General features: G+C 44.7%; 1 protein-coding gene across 5 annotated transcripts in view; it reads right to left on the bottom strand.

The window, feature by feature from the left end:
- fgfr1op2 (FGFR1 oncogene partner 2) overlaps positions 1-17,228 on the bottom strand; it is a 66,938-nt gene that overhangs the window by 16,179 nt on the left and 33,531 nt on the right. For all 5 annotated transcript variants that reach the window (XM_063057609.1, XM_063057610.1, XM_063057608.1 and 2 more), the window contains one exon: positions 9,875-9,992. In XM_063057609.1, the coding sequence (XP_062913679.1) occupies positions 9,875-9,992 (118 nt within the window). The remainder of the gene's footprint in view (positions 1-9,874; positions 9,993-17,228) is intronic.

Below are 17,228 nucleotides of genomic sequence, written 5' to 3'. Positions count from 1 at the left end.
TCTTATGTTTCTTGCAACAATCTGCGATCTCTTAACAAATTTGTTCCTCTAAATCCCTAGGACTGTTGAGTGGTCTGCAGTATAGCCCCAGTAACATGGTCATACTTCTCTTATTTCTCAGTTCCACCTATAACGGCAGATTTAAAAGGAACAGAGCCTCAGAGAGTGGGCAGCGTAGTTTGCGGGCAGCGGAGTGAGCCGGGAGCAGAGTGAAGACTTAAGGGCTTCGGCTCACCGGGCTTAGGCGGAAGCGGGCGAGGCGAGGAAGGTTTGACATTCATTTTCTGTTGCTATTTGAGGAGAGGGGCATTATGACTGTGAGGGCAGTTTGCTGTTCTCGGTGTCGGATGTGGGAGGCCCTGGAGTCTCCAAGCCTCCCGGACGTCTACATCTGCGCCAAGTGCATCGAGATGCAGCTCCTAAGGGACCGCGTTACGGAACTGGAGCTGCAGCTCGATGACCTTCGTCTGGTCAGGGAGAGCGAGGAGGTGATAGAGAGGAGTGGAAGGCAGGTGGTCACGCCGGGGCCACGGGAGGCAGACAAGTGGGTCACGGTTAGGAGGGGGAAGGGGAAAAGGCAGGTGATGGGGAGTACCCCGGCGGCTGTGCCCCTTAACAACAGGTACTCCTGTTTGAGTACTGTTGGGGGGGACAGCTTACCCGGGGGAAGCGACAGTGGCCCTGCCTCCGGCACAGAGTCTGGCCCTGTAGCTCAGAAGGGTAGGGCAAGGAAGAGGAGGGCAGTTGTGATAGGGGACTCGATAGTAAGGGGGTCAGATAGGCGATTCTGTGGACACAGTCCAGAGACTCGGATGGTAGTTTGCCTCCCTGGTGCCAGGGTCCGGGATATTTCTGATCGTGTCCAAGATATCCTGAAGTGGGAGGGTGAAGAGCCAGAGGTCCTGGTACATATAGGTACCAATGACATAGGTAGGAAAAGGGATGAGGTCCTGAAAGAAGAATATAGGGAGCTAGGAAGGGAGTTGAGAAAAAGGACCGCAAAGGTAGTAATCTCGGGATTACTGCCTGTGCCACGCGACAGTGAGAGTAGGAATGCGATGAGGTGGAGGATAAATGCGTGGCTGAGGGATTGGAGCAGGGGGCAGGGATTCAAGTTTTTGGATCATTGGGACCTCTTTTGGCGCAGGTGTGACCTGTACAAAAAGGACGGGTTACACTTAAATCCTAGGGGGACCAATATCCTGGCAGGGAGATTAGCGGGGGCTACTGAGGTGACTTTAAACTAGAATGGTTGGGGGGTGGGAATCAAATTAAAGCGGCTAGGTGTGAGGAGGTTAGTTCACAACAGAGGGATGGGAACCAGTACAGAGAGACAGAGGGGTGTAAAGTGAGCGTAGAAGCAAAAAGTACAAAGGGGAAAAGTAAAAGTGGCAGGCCGACAAATCCAGGGCAAGCATTAAAAAGGGCTAAGAGAGTTGTAAAAGAGCGCCTGAAGGCTTTATGTGTCAATGCAAGGAGCATTCGTAATAAGGTGGATGAATTGAAAGTGCAGATTGTTATTAATGATTATGATATAGTTGGGATCACAGAGACATGGCTCCAGGGTGACCAGGGATGGGAGCTCAACGTTCAGGGATATTCAATATTCAGGAGGGATAGACACGAAGGAAGGGGAGGTGGGGTGGCGTTGCTGGTTAAAAAAGAGATTAACGCAATAGAAAGGAAGGACATAAGCCGGGAAGATGTGGAATCGATATGGGTAGAGCTGCGTAACACTAAGGGGCAGAAGACGCTGGTGGGAGTTGTGTACAGGCCACCTAACAGTAGTAGTGAGGTCGGAGATGGTATTAAACAGGAAATTAGAAATGTGTGCAATAAAGGAACAGCAGTTATAATGGGTGACTTCAATCTACATGTAGACTGGGTGAACCAAATTGGTAAAGGTGCTGAGGAAGAGGATTTCTTGGAATGTATGCGGGATGGTTTTTTGAACCAACATGTCGAGGAACCGACTAGAGAGCAGGCTATTCTGGACTGGGTTTTGAGCAATGAGGAAGGGTTAATTAGCGATCTTGTCGTGAGAGGCCCCTTGGGTAAGAGTGACCATAATATGGTGGAATTCTTCATTAACATGGAGAGTGACGTAGTTAATTCAGAAACAAAGGTTCTGAACTTAAAGAGGGGTAACTTTGAAGGTATGAGACATGAATTAGCTAAGATAGACTGGCAAATGACACTTCAAGGATTGACGGTGGATATGCAATGGCAGGCATTTAAAGGTTGCATGGATGAACTACAACAATTGTTCATCCCAGTTTGGCAAAAGAATAAATCAAGGAAGGTAGTGCACCCCGTGGCTGACAAGAGAAATTAGGGATAGTATCAATTCCAAAGAAGTAGCATACAAATTAGCCAGAGAAAGTGGCTCACCTGAGGACTGGGAGAAATTCAGAGTTCAGCAGAGGAGGACAAAGGGCTTAATTAGGAAGGGGAAAAAAGATTATGAGAAAACTGGCAGAGAACATAAAAACGGACTGTAAAAGCTTTTATAGATATGTAAAAAGGAAAAGACTGATAAAGACAAATGTAGGTCCCCTGCAAACAGAAACAGGTGAATTGATTATGGGGAGCAAGGACATGGCAGACCAATTGAATAATTACTTTGGTTCTGTCTTCACTAAGGAGGACATAAATAATCTTCCAGAAATAGTAAGGGACAGAGGGTCCAGTGAGATGGAGGAACTGAGCGAAATACATGTTAGTAGGGAAGTGGTGTTAGGTAAATTGAAGGGATTGAAGGCAGATAAATCCCCAGGGCCAGATGGTCTGCATCCCAGAGTGCTTAAGGAAGTGGCCCAAGAAATAGTGGATGCATTAGTGATAATTTTTCAAAACTCGTTAGATTCTGGACTAGTTCCTGAGGATTGGAGGGTGGCTAATATAACCCCACTTTTTAAAAAAGGAGGGAGAGAGAAACCGGGGAATTATAGGCCGGTTAGCCTAACGTCGGTGGTGGGGAAACTGCTGGAGTCAGTTATCAAGGATGTGATAACAGCACATTTGGAAAGCGGTGAAATGATCGGACAAAGTCAGCATGGATTTGTGAAAGGAAAATCATGTCTGACGAATCTCATAGAATTTTTTGAGGATGTAACTAGTAGAGTGGATAGGGGAGAACCAGTGGATGTGGTATATTTGGATTTTCAAAAGGCTTTTGACAAGGTCCCACACAGGAGATTAGTGTGCAAACTTAAAGCACACGGTATTGGGGGTAAGGTATTGGTGTGGGTGGAGAATTGGTTAGCAGACAGGAAGCAAAGAGTGGGAATAAACGGGACCTTTTCAGAATGGCAGGCGGTGACTAGTGGGGTACCGCAAGGCTCAGTGCTGGGACCCCAGTTGTTTACAATATATATTAATGACTTGGATGAGGGAATTAAATGCAGCATCTCCAAGTTTGCGGATGACACGAAGCTGGGTGGCAGTGTTAGCAGTGAGGAGGATGCTAAGAGGATGCAGGGTGACTTGGATAGGTTGGGTGAGTGGGCAAACTCATGGCAGATGCAATTTAATGTGGATAAATGTGAAGTTATCCACTTTGGTGGCAAAAATAGGAAAACAGATTATTATCTGAATGGTGGCCGATTAGGAAAAGGGGAGGTGCAACGAGACCTGGGTGTCATTATACACCAGTCATTGAAAGTGGGCATGCAGGTACAGCAGGCGGTGAAAAAGGCGAACGGTATGCTGGCATTTATAGCGAGAGGATTCGAGTACAGGAGCAGGGAGGTACTACTGCAGTTGTACAAGGCCTTGGTGAGACCACACCTGGAGTATTGTGTGCAGTTTTGGTCCCCTAATCTGAGGAAAGACATCTTTGCCATAGAGGGAGTACAAAGAAGGTTCACCAGATTGATTCCTGGGATGGCAGGTCTTTCATATGAAGAAAGACTGGATGAACTGGGCTTGTACTCGTTGGAATTTAGAAGATTGAGGGGGGATCTGATTGAAACGTATAAGATCCTAAAGGGATTGGACAGGCTAGATGCGGGAAGATTGTTCCCGATGTTGGGGAGGTCTAGAACGAGGGGTCACAGTTTGAGGATAGAGGGGAAGCCTTTTAGGACCGAGGTTAGGAAAAACTTCTTCACACAGAGAGTGGTGAATCTGTGGAATTCTCTGCCACAGCAAACTGTTGAGGCCAGTTCATTAGCTATGTTTAAAAGGAAGTTAGATATGGCCCTTGTGGCTACAGGGGTCAGGGGGTATGGAGGGAAGGCTGGGTTCTGAGTTGGATGATCAGCCATGATCATAATAAATGGCGGTGCAGGCTCGAAGGGCCGAATGGCCTACTCCTGCACCTATTTTCTATGTTTCTATGTTTCTATAACGCCTCGTTAGTTGAGTTCTCCAGTCTGTCCTGACGGAGCACTGTCCTGACATTTTCCTTGACTAGTTACAACACCCCTCCTCCTTTAATCCCTCCCGCTCTGAAATCTCTAAAACAACAGAACCCTGGAATATTGAACTGCCAGTCCTGCCCCTCCTGCAACAAAGTCTAAATTTTATGGAATAACCCTTCATTTCAAGGGCAATGCAGTAATCTCTCAACTGCACCTAACACGTGTGAAACAATGACAAGATGCATTATATTATGACTCATTTTCAAGCAGAATAGAAATAACAGCTGGCTGTGTCGCCTGGGAACAAAAGACGTAGAGGTGCCAATGCCAGCCCCAGATAAAACATATCAGTGTTTTCCTCTCTGAATTATTGTGCTGAGGAGTCAAAGTGACGGAATAGAACAGAGTAAAACCTTAAGGAGGTAATGATTGTGACGAAAGTACACATAGACTAAGATGTTGACTGTCCTGTGCTATCACCAGTGGGATCAACAGTTGATCTGCCACCTGTCTTCAGGAGAGAGATAAGTAAGACAATGGAGCAGCATTTGGAAATGTTAATGAAGAGACGAGAGAGATTAACAGAAGGAGACACCAGTCTGGGTATTGTCAAGACCGGTTTGCTTTGAACCTGAACTGTTTGAAGTGATGGACAGGCGATACCCCAACAGGGGGATAAAAAGGGACGGGTTCGCTAAGGCAACAGTCACCACACGAGACACCACTCACGACACCACGAGGTATCGAGACCCTGGAAGCGGTGCGCCCCCACAAGTCAGTGGGAGTTTTGGAGGGCTGGTCATGGGACCAGCCATAGACGCACAGGGTGGAAAGATTCGGTCGGCGGGAACCTGGTGTGTGTGTCCACCCTTGCCTGGGTGCCTGGTTCACCGCAGAGGAACGATCGTATCTGAAAACGGAGGGGTCACAGTCGGTGACCTCAGAAGACATTACAAAGGGCTCGCCCGAAAGCTAACTGCGAGAAATATCAAAGGTCTGTTGAATCCGATTTTGAATATCAGCATTCGCTCTCTCTCTCTCAACTGCACAACGATTGTTGCGAACTGAACTAAACTGAACTCTGTCACTTGTGATTGAACATTTTACCCCTCGACTGCGATAGAGCTTGATTTATCCTATTATCCTAGTTCTGTGTACATGTGTGTTTATTCAGTGCTAACCTGTTGCATTTATATCCTTACTATTAGAGTACTGTGTTGCTTATTTCTTTAACAAAACTTTCTTAGTTCCAGTAATCCAGACTCCAACAGAGTGATCCATTTCTGCTGGTTTGGCAACCCAGTTACGGGGTATGTAACATGATTCATCCACAGATATTCAGCCAGAGAAATCTACTGAGATCAGAGTAGCACAAGCTGAGAATTAAGCCACCGCTTGAGAGCTTCACACTTAAGTCTAGTACAGGGCTTACAACATGGAAGAGTACAGTACAGGCCCTTTGACCCACAATGTTGTGCCCACCTTTTGACCTACTCCAAGGTCAATCTAACCCTTCCCTCCCACATAGTCCTTCACTTTCCTATCATCCTATCTAACACTCTTCTAAATGCCTCTGCCTCTATCACCACATTCCATGCACCGTCCACTGAGTAAAAATCTTCCTCTGACATCCCCCCATACTGCCCTCGAATCACTTTAAAATGATACACCCAGGTATTAGCCATTTCCACCCTGGGAAAAGCTCTTTGCCTACCCACTCTATCAGTGCTCTTACAGAGTCTATAAAAAGTATTCAACCCCACCCCCCTTGGAAGTCTTCATGTTTTATAACATTGAATCACAGTGGATTCAATTTGGGTTTTTTTATTTTGACTCTTTCATGTCAAAGTGAAAACAGACCTCTACAAAGTGATCTAAATTTATTACCAACCTAAAACACAAAGTAATTCTTTGCATGAATATTCACCCATTTCAAATCAGTATTTAGTAGATGCACCTTTAGCAGCAATTACAGCCTTGAGTCTGTGTGGACAGGTCTCTAGATTGAGGTCTGGACTCTGACTTGACACTTCAGAACATCAAATTTGTTGTTTTTGAGGCGTTCCTGTGTAGCTTTGGCTTTAGGCTTGGGGTCATTGTCTCACTGGAAAACAAATCTTTTCCCAAATTGCAGTCCACCTCTATCAAATCACCTCTCACTCTCCTTCACTGCAGAGAGAAAAGCCCTAACTTGCTCAGCCGATTGTCATAAGACATGCTCTCTAATCCAGGCAGCATCCTGATAAATCTCTGCACCCTCTCTAAAACTTCCACATCCTTCATATAATGAGGCGACCAAAACTAAACACAATATTCCAAGTGTGGTGTAACCAGTCTCATAGAACTGCAACGTTACCTCACGGCTCTTGAACTCTAACGAAGGTCATCACACCATATACCTTCTTAACAGCCCTATCAACTTGTGCGGCAACTTTGACGGATCTATGGATGTGGACCCCAGGGTCCCGCTATTCCTCTACACGGCTAAGAATCCTGACATTAAACCTATAGTATACCTTCAAGTTTGACCTTCCAAGGTGAATCGCTTCATAAGTTTCTGGACTAGAACTCCATCTGTCACTTCTCAATACAGCTCTACATCCTGCTGTTCCATTGGAATCTATGACTACACTGTCCACAACTCAAGGTCATTACAGATCGACTGTATGTTCCATTTAGTTGGTGAGAGAAATCCAAGATTGCTTAATATCATTTGCAGTACACAAGTGTAAAGGAGCATGAAATATTGTTACTCTGGATCTGATGCAGCACAAAAAACACAATAAATATACATACATAAAATAGCTTATATACTATTAGATTGTATGTCCATAAAGTGAGACTAGGCACAGAAGTGTCTGTACATAAGGTGAATGACAGGAAATAAAGTAGTGGTGATTGGGGGTGTGGAGGAGTGGATTAGTGGGTGGAGGCTTGGGGAAAGTAACAGTTTTTGAGTCTGGTGGTCCTGACGTGGATGCTACGTAACCTTCTCCATGATGGGAGTAGAACAGAGTCCATGGGCAGAGTGGGCAGGATCCTTCATGATGTTACTGGCCCTTTTCAGGCACCTTTCTGTATATACAGTATCTCCTTTCTGGTGAGTATTGAATGTCATTGTTATTAGTTTCTTAATTATAAAATTCAGGTATAATGAAAGGCAAGGCAGACACACCACGACAGTAGGAACACACAAAGGCTGGAGAACCTCTGCAGGTCAGGCAGCATCTATGGAGGGGAATAAACAGTCGACATTTCGAGCCAAGTCCCTTCATCAGGAAAAGGAAGGGGAAGAAGTCAGAATAGGAAAGTGGGGAGGGAAAGGAGTACAAGCTGGCAGGTGAGATGGGTGAGACAAAAGATAAAGGGCTGAAGAAGAAATCTGATCAGAGATGAGGGTGGATCATAGAAGAAGATGACGGAGGAGGGGAAACAGAGGGAAGTGATGTGCAGGTGAGGACAGGAGAATTCTCACTATTGTCAGTAAAAGATTTACCACCCTAATTTCTGTTACCACGTGCCAGGTCTCTCAGGTATAGACCACAATTGTCCATGTGGTCACAGAATCAACAAACTCATTCATAAGGCCAGCGATGTTGTGGGGATGGAACTGGACTCTCTGATGGTGGTGTCTGAAAAGAGGATGCTGTCCAAGTTGCATGCCATCTTGGACAATGTCTCCCATCCACTACATAATGTACTGGTTGGGCACAGGGGCACATTCAGCCAGAGACTCATTCCACCGAGATGCAGCACAGAGCGTCATAGGAAGTCATTCCTGCCTGCGGCCATCAAACTTTACAACTCCTCCCTTGGAGGGTCAGACACCCTGAGCCAATAGGCTGGTCCTGGACTTATTTCCTGACATAATTTACATATTACTATTTAATTATTTATGGTGCAACTGTAGCAAAAACCAATTTCCCTCAGGAACAATAACGTATGAATATGACTATGACTATGTATGTCTACACCAATTGATATGACTGTGGAAGGTCCCATTCACTGGCCTGAAGACTCCAGGACTCCAGTACTGAGGTCTAAGCACATTGGAGCAGGGCCCAAGCTGTAAAAGGTGACACCTCAGGAAGGTGTCATTAAGGCCCACAATCACCCAGGCCATGCCCTCTTCTCAATGCCACCATCATACAGGAGGAACAGGAGTCTGAAGACACACACTCAATGTTTCAGGAACGATTTCTTCCCCTCTGATTTCTGAATGAACAGTGAACCCATGAACACTACCTCACCATTTTTTGCTCTCTTTTTACACTACTTAATTTAATTTTTAATATATACTTCTTCTATTTTATAGTTTTTTAAATTATGTATTGCAATATAGTACTGCCACAAAACAACAAATTTCATGACATATGCCAGTGACATTAAACCTGATTCTGATTAGAAGCTTTGACAGACATCATGGCCAATGCTGTACCGTTCTGTTCTATAAAATCCAGCTCCAGCTTGGGTAGAGCACAAGTCCATGCTAGAATGAGGAATATTTGATAGAGGTATGCAAAACATTGAAGGGTATAAATAGGGTAAACACAAGCAGGATTTTCTCCACAAAGGTTAAGGGAGACGAGAACTAGAGGTCATATGGCTCAGGGTGAAAGGTGAAATGTTTAAAGGGAAGACAAGGGGGATCTTCTTCACTCAAAGGGTGGTGATGAGTGTGGAATGAGTTGCCAGCAAAGTGGATACAGGTTCAATTGCAACATTGAAGAGAAGTTTGAATAAGTACGTGGATGGGAGTGGAATGGAGGACTATGGTCCATGTGCAGAATAATAATTCAGCAAGCACTCGATGGGTTGAATGGCCTACTTCTGTGCTGCAGTGCTCTATAACTCTAACCTTCTGCATGATCCTCCGCCAACCTTTATGTCATCTGCAAACTTACTAACCCACTCTCCCACTTCCTCATCCAAGACATTTATAAAACCTTCGACAGTCTTGGCCCCCATAGCTAAGAGAGGATGTGCTGGCATTGGAGAGGGTCCAGAGGAGGTTCACAAGAATGATTCTGGGAATGAAAGGAATGATTCTGGCTCTGGGCCTGTATTTGCTAAAATTTAGAAGAATGAAGGGGGATCTAACTAAAATCTATTAAATATTGAAAGGCCTAGATAGACTGGACGTGGAGAAGATGTTTCCTATAGTTGGGGAGTCTAGAACCAGAGTCCTCAGAATAGAGGGACATCTGTTCGGAGATGAGGAAGAATTTCTTTAGCCAGGGAGTAGTGAATCTATGGAATTCATGACCACAGACAGCCGTGGAGGGCAATCACTGGATATATTTAAGGCAGAGGTCAATAGATTCTCCATTAGCAAGGGTGCTGAAAGGGAAGAAAATGGAAAATGGGGTTGAGAGGGATAATAAATCAGCCATCATGGAATGGCGGAGCAGACTCAAAGGGCTGAATAGCCTAATTCTGCTCCCGTGTCCTATGGACAGTTGTGTTCTGCACAGACAACCAACTGTTGATGGTGGGGAAAGGAGGTTCACCTTTATTCTCTTGCTGCAGGTCCCTGATCTGCTTATTCTCCTGCTGAATCCCCAACACAAGCGTGGAGCGAGGTCGGTGCTTTGCCACTTCATTCAGTTCCTGGATATCCTCTTGGTACTGAAATCAAACAGAGAACACAGATTGTAATTCCCCTTGGACACAACCAACACAATACAGACAGTTTGCTGAAGTTAGTCTCCAAGCTAAAGGAGGTCACAGAGAACAGAGCACTGCAAGGTGGTAATTCAGCTTTACACAACGGTGTATAATTAGAAAGATAAAGATTAACCTTATTTGTCACAAGCATATAGAAACATACAGTGAAATGTGTTGTTTGTTTCAAATCAAATCAGGGAGGACTGTGCTGGGCAGTCTACAAGTGTCACCATGCTTCCAGCACCAATATAGCATGCCCACAATGTACTAACCCTAACCTGTACATGTTTAAAAGATGGGAGGAAACTGGAGAAACCCATGCAGTCACAGGGAGAACATACAAACTCCTAACAGCCAGTGATAGAACGCATTATGATAACCGCTTTGCTGCTTTGTCACACACTTGTCTGCCTGCACTGCACTTTCTCTGGAACACTTCATTCTGCATTCTGCTATTGTTTTCCCTAGTACTACCTCACTGCTCTGATCTGATGAATAATCTGTATGGATAGCATGCAAAACAAAATTCTGCCTTCTTTATGATAAGACTTGTGTAGCCCCCTGGCCAGCCTCAGGGTCGCTCGGCTCGCTGTCGTCTAGGGAAACAGCCCTCGGCCCCGGCAAACTGGGTAACTAGTTTGTGTGGATGCTGTGTGATGTACCCCACCCTGCCCAAATAACAGACAATACACCAGATACGATTAAATGATTTACAGTTTATAGATATTACGGGAACTATATAATTAATAGAGAATAAAGTATAAAAGGAAAATAAAAGGCGCCACACTTATCAAAGTTCAATCTCTTTGTGCACAAACAGTTGGAGCTCAGGACCCTTCTTCTTCACCCTGCGACCCCTCGGACCACCTTGACCGGCCGCCTGGGACCAACAACGGTGGTCGACCAGACGCTCCACACGAGTCCGTCTCCATCTCCCCTCCTCGCTGAACGCCCCGCTCGGGGTCCGACCCCATTAGTGGACTCACAGCACCTGCTCCATCCTCTGTCTCTCTCTCCCACCTTCTACCTCAAAACCCTGCGCATACAAATCTTCCAGGTACACCAAAGTCATAACAACTATCCCAATTGGTTCGTAACATCCTCTTATCACCCCCCTAACCCACAACAAGCTGCTCAGCATTTAACATAACAAAGAAGCCATTTTAATTAGCCTACACAGTAACATAAAAGACGAAAGCCCCTTACACTTGCATGCTGGTCCCAGGACAGATCCTCTGACAGGTTAACACCAAGCAATCTAAAGCTACTGACTCTCTCCAGCTCTGGGCCCCACACGTGGACTGGCCCATAGACCAGTTAAGAAACTCAAATACATTCCCTAAGTACCCCTCCTTCCATCCCCAGAACACTGTAACTGCAGTGTGCATCACTTACATAATACACCATAACAACATTCTGAGGCTTCTATAACAGCACCTCTTACCAGCCCTTCTTTGTGATGACACTTATGTGCTGGTACAGGACAGGTCCACTTGTGTATTAACATCACATTGTTTCTTGGTTACTATGGGCTGGGCTGATTCCTTAAGGTGGTGGTGGTGGTGGGGCGGTTGTGGGAATAAGCTCCTACAGCCTATTAAATGCTCCCAATGGTGAGCATCTCAAATGGTCCAGCTTGCGACCTTCACGTCTGGCTTAGTTACTAAATGGTTCAACAATTCATTTTATTGTAAAAGTATGTATGTATGATACAATTATGATATTTGCCTACTCCAGATAGCCATGAAATACAAAAAAGACCATGGTATTAATGAAAGAAAATATATCAACTCCCGCACCCACCGCATCACGAAAAAGAAAAGAAACAAAATTCATAGACCTCAAAATTTCGCCCCCCAGCCTGCAGTAAAAAGCAGGCACAATAACTCAGTGTTATACCTCAATGCATGGAGTACAAGAAACAAGGTGGATGATCTTGTTCCACTTTTACAGATTGTTGGGTCTGATGTTGTGGCCATCATTGTTGTGAATTGTGGATGAAGGATGGTTGTAGTTGGGAGCTGAATGTCCAAGGTTACATGTTGTATCAGAGGGATAGGAAGGTAAGCAGAGGGGGTGGTGTGGCTCTGCTGGTGAAGAACAGCATCAAATCAATAGAAAGATGTAACATAGGATTGGAAGATGTTGAATCCGTGTGGGCTGAGTTAAGAAACTGCAAGGGTAAAAGGACCCTGATGGCAGTTATATACAAACCTCCCAATGGTAGCTGGGATGTGGACCAAAGATTACAATGGGAAATAGAAAAGACATGCCTAAAGGGCAATGTTATGATGGTCACAGAAGACTTTAACATGCAGGTAAATTGGGAAAATCAGGTCGGCAATGGATCTTAAGAGAGGGAATTTGCTGAACGCTGGCAAGATGGCTTTTTAGAGCAGTTTGTCGTTGAGCCTACTCGATGATCAGCTATACTGCATTGGGTGTTATGAAATGAACCGGAGGCGATTAGGGAGCTTAAGGTAAAGGAACTAATAGAAAGGTTGTGAGTGGTGGTAAAAATCTTCTGAGGTGTATATATTTCAATGCTAGGAGTATTGCGGGGAAGGCGGATGAGTTGAGGGCGTGGATTGACACGTGGAATTATGACATTATAGCAATTAGTGAAACTTGGTTACAGGAGGGGCAGGACTGGCAGCTTAATATTCCAGGGTTCCGATGTTTCAGATGTGATCGTGGTAGAGGAATGAAAGGTGGGGGAGTAGCATTGCTTGTTAGGGAAAATATTACAGCAGTGCTCAGGCAGGACAGATTAGAGGGCTTGTCTACTGAGTTCTTGTAGGTGGAGCTGAGAAACAGGAAAGGTATGGCCACATTAGTGGGATTGTATTACAGACCACCCAATAGTCAAAGAGAATTGGAAGTGCAAATCTGCAAAGAGATAGCAGGCAACTGCAGGAAACATAAAGTTGTGGTGGTAGGGGATTTTAATTTTCCATATATTGATTGGGTCTCCCATACTGTTAGGGGTCTAGATGGTTTAGAGTTTGTAAAATGTGTTCAGGAAAGTTTTCTAAATCAATATATAGAGGGACCAACTAGAGGGGATGCAATATTGGATCTTCTGTTAGGAAACGAGTTAGGACAAGTGACAGAAGTCTGTGTAGGGGAGCACTTTGGTTCCAGTGATCATAACACCATTAGTTTCAACTTGATCATGGACAAGGATAGATCTGGTCCTAGGGTTGAGGTTCTTAACTGGAAGAAGGCCAAATTTGAAGAAATGAGAAAGGATCTAAAAAGCGTGGATTGGGACAGGTTGTTCTCTGGCAAGGATGTGATCGGTAGGTGGAAAGCCTTCAAAGCAGAAATTTTGAGAGCGCAGCATTTGTATGTTCCTGTCAGGATTAAAGGCAAGGTGAATAGGAATAAGGAACCTTGGTTCTCAAGGGATATTGCAACTCTGATAAAGAAGAAGAGGGAGTTGTATGACGTGTATAGGAAGCAGGGAGTAAATAAGGTGCTTGAGGAGTATAAGAAGTGCAAGAAAATACTTAAGAAAGAAATCAGGAGGGCTAGAAGAAGTCATGAGGTTGCCTTGGCAGTCAAAGTGAAGGATAATCCAAAGAGCTTTTACAGGTATATTAAGAGCAAAAGGATTGTAAGGGATAAAATTGGTCCTTTTGAAGATCAGAGTGGTCGGCTATGTGCGGAACCAAAGGAAATGGGGGAGATCTTAAATAGGTTTTTTGTGTCTGTGTTTACTAAGGAAACTGGCATGAAGTCTATGGAATTAAGGGAAACAAGTAGTGAGATCATGGAAACTGTACAGATTGAAAAGGAGGAGGTCCTTGCTGTCTTGAGGAAAATTAAAGTGGATAAATCCCCGGGACTTGACAGGGTGTTCCCTCGGACCTTGAAGGAGACTAGTGTTGAAATTGCAGGGGCCCCGGCTGAAATATTTAAAATGTCACTGTCTACAGGTGAGGTGCCGGAGGATTGGAGAGTGGCTCATGTTGTTCCGTTGTTTAAAAAAGGATCGAAAAGTAATCCGGGAAATTATAGGCCAGTAAGTTTAATGTCGGTAGTTGGTAAGTTATTGGAGGGAGTACTAAGAGACAGAATCTACAAGCATTTGGATAGACTGGGACTTATTAGGGAGAGTCAACATGGCTTTGTGCGTGGTAGGTCATGTTTGACCAATCTATTGGGAGTTTTTCGAGGAGGTTACCAGGAAAGTGGATGAAGGGAAGGCAATGGATATTGTCTACATGGACTTCAGTAAGGCCTTTGACAAGGTCCCGCATGGGAGGTTTGTTAGGAAAATTCAGTCACTAGGTATACATGGAGAGGTGGTAAATTGGATTAGACATTGGCTCAATGGAAGAAGCCAGAGAGTGGTGGTAGAGAATTGCTTCTCAGAGTGGAGGCCTGTGACTAGTGGTGTGCCACAGGGATCAGTGCTGGGTCCATTGTTATTTGTCATCTATATCAATGATCTGGATGATAATGTGGTAAATTGGATCAGCAAGTTTGCTGATGATACAAAGACTGGAGGTGTAGTAGACAGTGAGGAAGGTTTTCAGAGCCTGCAGATGGACTTGGACCAGCTGGAAAAATGGGCTGAAAAATGGCAGATGGAGTTTAATACTGACAAATGTGAGGTATTGCACGTTGGAAGGACAAACCAACGTAGAACATACAGGGTTAATGGTAAGGCACTGAGGAGTGCAGTGGAACAGAGGGATCTGGGAATACAGATACAAAATTCCCAAAAAGTGGCGTCACAAGTAGATAGGGTCGTAAAGAGAATTTTTGGTACATTGGCTTTTATTAATCAAAGTATTGAGTATAAGAGCTGGAATGTTATGATGAGGTTGTATAAGGCATTGGTGAGGCCTAATCTGGAGTATTGTGTTCAGTTTTGGTCACCAATTTACAGGAAGGATATAAATAAGGTTGAAAGAGTGCAGAGAAGGTTTACAAGGATGTTGCCGGGACTTGAGAAACTCAGTTACAGAGAAAGGTTGAATAGGTTGGGACTTTATTCCCTGGAGCTTAGAAGAATGAGGGGAGATTTGATAGTATATAAAATTATGATGGGTATAGATAGAGTGAATGCAAGCAGGCTTTTTCCACTGAGGCAAGGGGAGAAAAAAAACCAGAGGACATGGGTTTAGGGTGAGGGGGGAAAAGTTTAAAGGGAACATTAGGGGGGGCTTCTTCACACAGAGAGTGGTGGGAGTATGGAATGAGCTGCCAGACGGGGTGGTAAATGCGGGTTCTTTTTTATCATTTACGAATAAATTGGACAGATACATGGATGGGAGGTGTATGGAGGGATATGGTCCGTGCGCAGGTCAGTGGGACTAGGCGGAAAATGGTTCAGCACAGCCAAGAAGGGCCAAAAGGCCTGTTTCTGTGCTGTAGTTTCTAAGGTTTCTATGGAACCTTTAGGAAGCAGAGATCACAATATGATTGAGTTCAACTTGAAATTTGATAGGGAGAAAGGAAAGTCTGACATAGCAGTATTTCAGTGGAGCAAAGGAAATTATAGTGACGTGAGAGAGGTGTTGGCCAAAGCAGACGGAACAGAGATGCTGGCATGGTAGAGCAGCAATGGTGTGAGTTTCTGGGAAAAAATGAGGAAGGTACAGGATAGATGTATTCCAAAAACAAAGGAATACTCAAATGGCAAAAGAGTACAACCACGGCTGACAAGGGAAGTTAAAGCTAATGTAAAAGCAAAAAAGAGGGCATATAACAAAGCAAAAAATTAGCGGGAAGATACAGGATAGGGAAGCTTTTAAAAACCTACAGAAAGCAACTGAAAGAATCATTAGGAGGGAGAAGATGAAATATGAAAGCAAGTGAGCAAACAATATCAAGATAGATAGAAAAAGCCTTTTCAAGTATATAAAAATGAAAGAGAGAGGAGAGTGGATATAGGACTGCTAGAAAATGAGGATGGAGAAATAATAATGGGGGACAAGGAGATTGCAGATGAACTAAATAAGTATTTTGCATCAGGCCTCACTGCGGAAGACACTAGCAGTGTGACAGGTGTTGAAGGCAAGTGAGTACAGTTACTATTACAAGGGAGAAGGTACTCAAAAAGCTGAAAAACCTAAAGGTATGCAAGTCACCTGGACCAGATGAATTGCACACTGGGGTTCTGAAACAGTTAGTGGTAGGCAGTGTGGAGGCATTAGAAATGGTCTGTCAAGAATCATTGGATCTGGCATGGTTCCGGAGGACTGGAAAATTGCAAATGTCACCCCACTCTTTAAGGAGGGAGGGAGGCAGCAGGAAGGAAATTATAAACCAGTTAGCCTGACCTCAGTGGTTGGGAAGATGTTGGCGTCAATTGTTAAAGGTTACGGAGTACTTGGTGTCACAGGACAACAAAGGACAAAGTCAGCATGGTTTCCTCAAGGGAAACTCTTGCCTGACGAACCTGTTGGAATTCTTCAAGGAGACTACAAGTGAGCTAGATAAAGGGGATGCAGTGGATGTTGTATACTTGGACTTTCAGAAGGCCTTTGACAAGGTGCCACAAGAGGCTGCTTACCAAGTTAAGAGCCCATGATATTACAGGAAAGTTACTGGTATGGTTAGGGCATTGGCTGATTGATAGGAGGCAGCGGGCGGGAAAAAAAGGATCCTTTTCTAGTTGGCTGCCAGTTACTAGTGGCGTTCCACAGGGGCTGGTGTTGGGACAGCTTCTTTTTATACTGTATATCAATGATTTAGATGATGAAACAATAGTAATAAATAGTAATAGAACCATAAATAGTTAAATAGTAATATGTAAATTATGCCAGTAAATTATGAAATAAGTCCAGGACCAGCCTATTGGCTCAGGGTGTCTGACCCTCCAAGGGAGGAGTTGTAAAGTTTGATGGCCACAGGCAGGAATGACTTCCTATGACACTCTGTGTTGCATCTCGGTGGAATGAGTCTCTGGCTGAATGTACTCCTGTGCCCAACCAGTACATTATGTAGTGGATGGGAGACATTGTCCAAGATGGCATGCAACTTGGACAGCATCCTCTTTTCAGACACCACCGTGAGAGAGTCCAGTTCCATCCCCACAACATCACTGGCGTAACGAATGAGTTTGTTGATTCTGTTGGTGTCTGCTGCCCTCAGCCTGCTGCCCCAGCACACAATAGCAAACATGATCGCACTGGCCACCACAGACTCGTAGAACATCCTCAGCATCATCCGGCAGATGTT

The sequence above is a fragment of the Mobula hypostoma genome, chromosome 9, assembly GCF_963921235.1.
Source record: "Mobula hypostoma chromosome 9, sMobHyp1.1, whole genome shotgun sequence".
Taxonomy (NCBI): Eukaryota; Metazoa; Chordata; class Chondrichthyes; order Myliobatiformes; family Myliobatidae; genus Mobula; species Mobula hypostoma.
The sequence above is the reverse complement of the archived record's forward strand: the minus strand, read 5'-3'. Positions and strand labels throughout refer to the sequence as shown.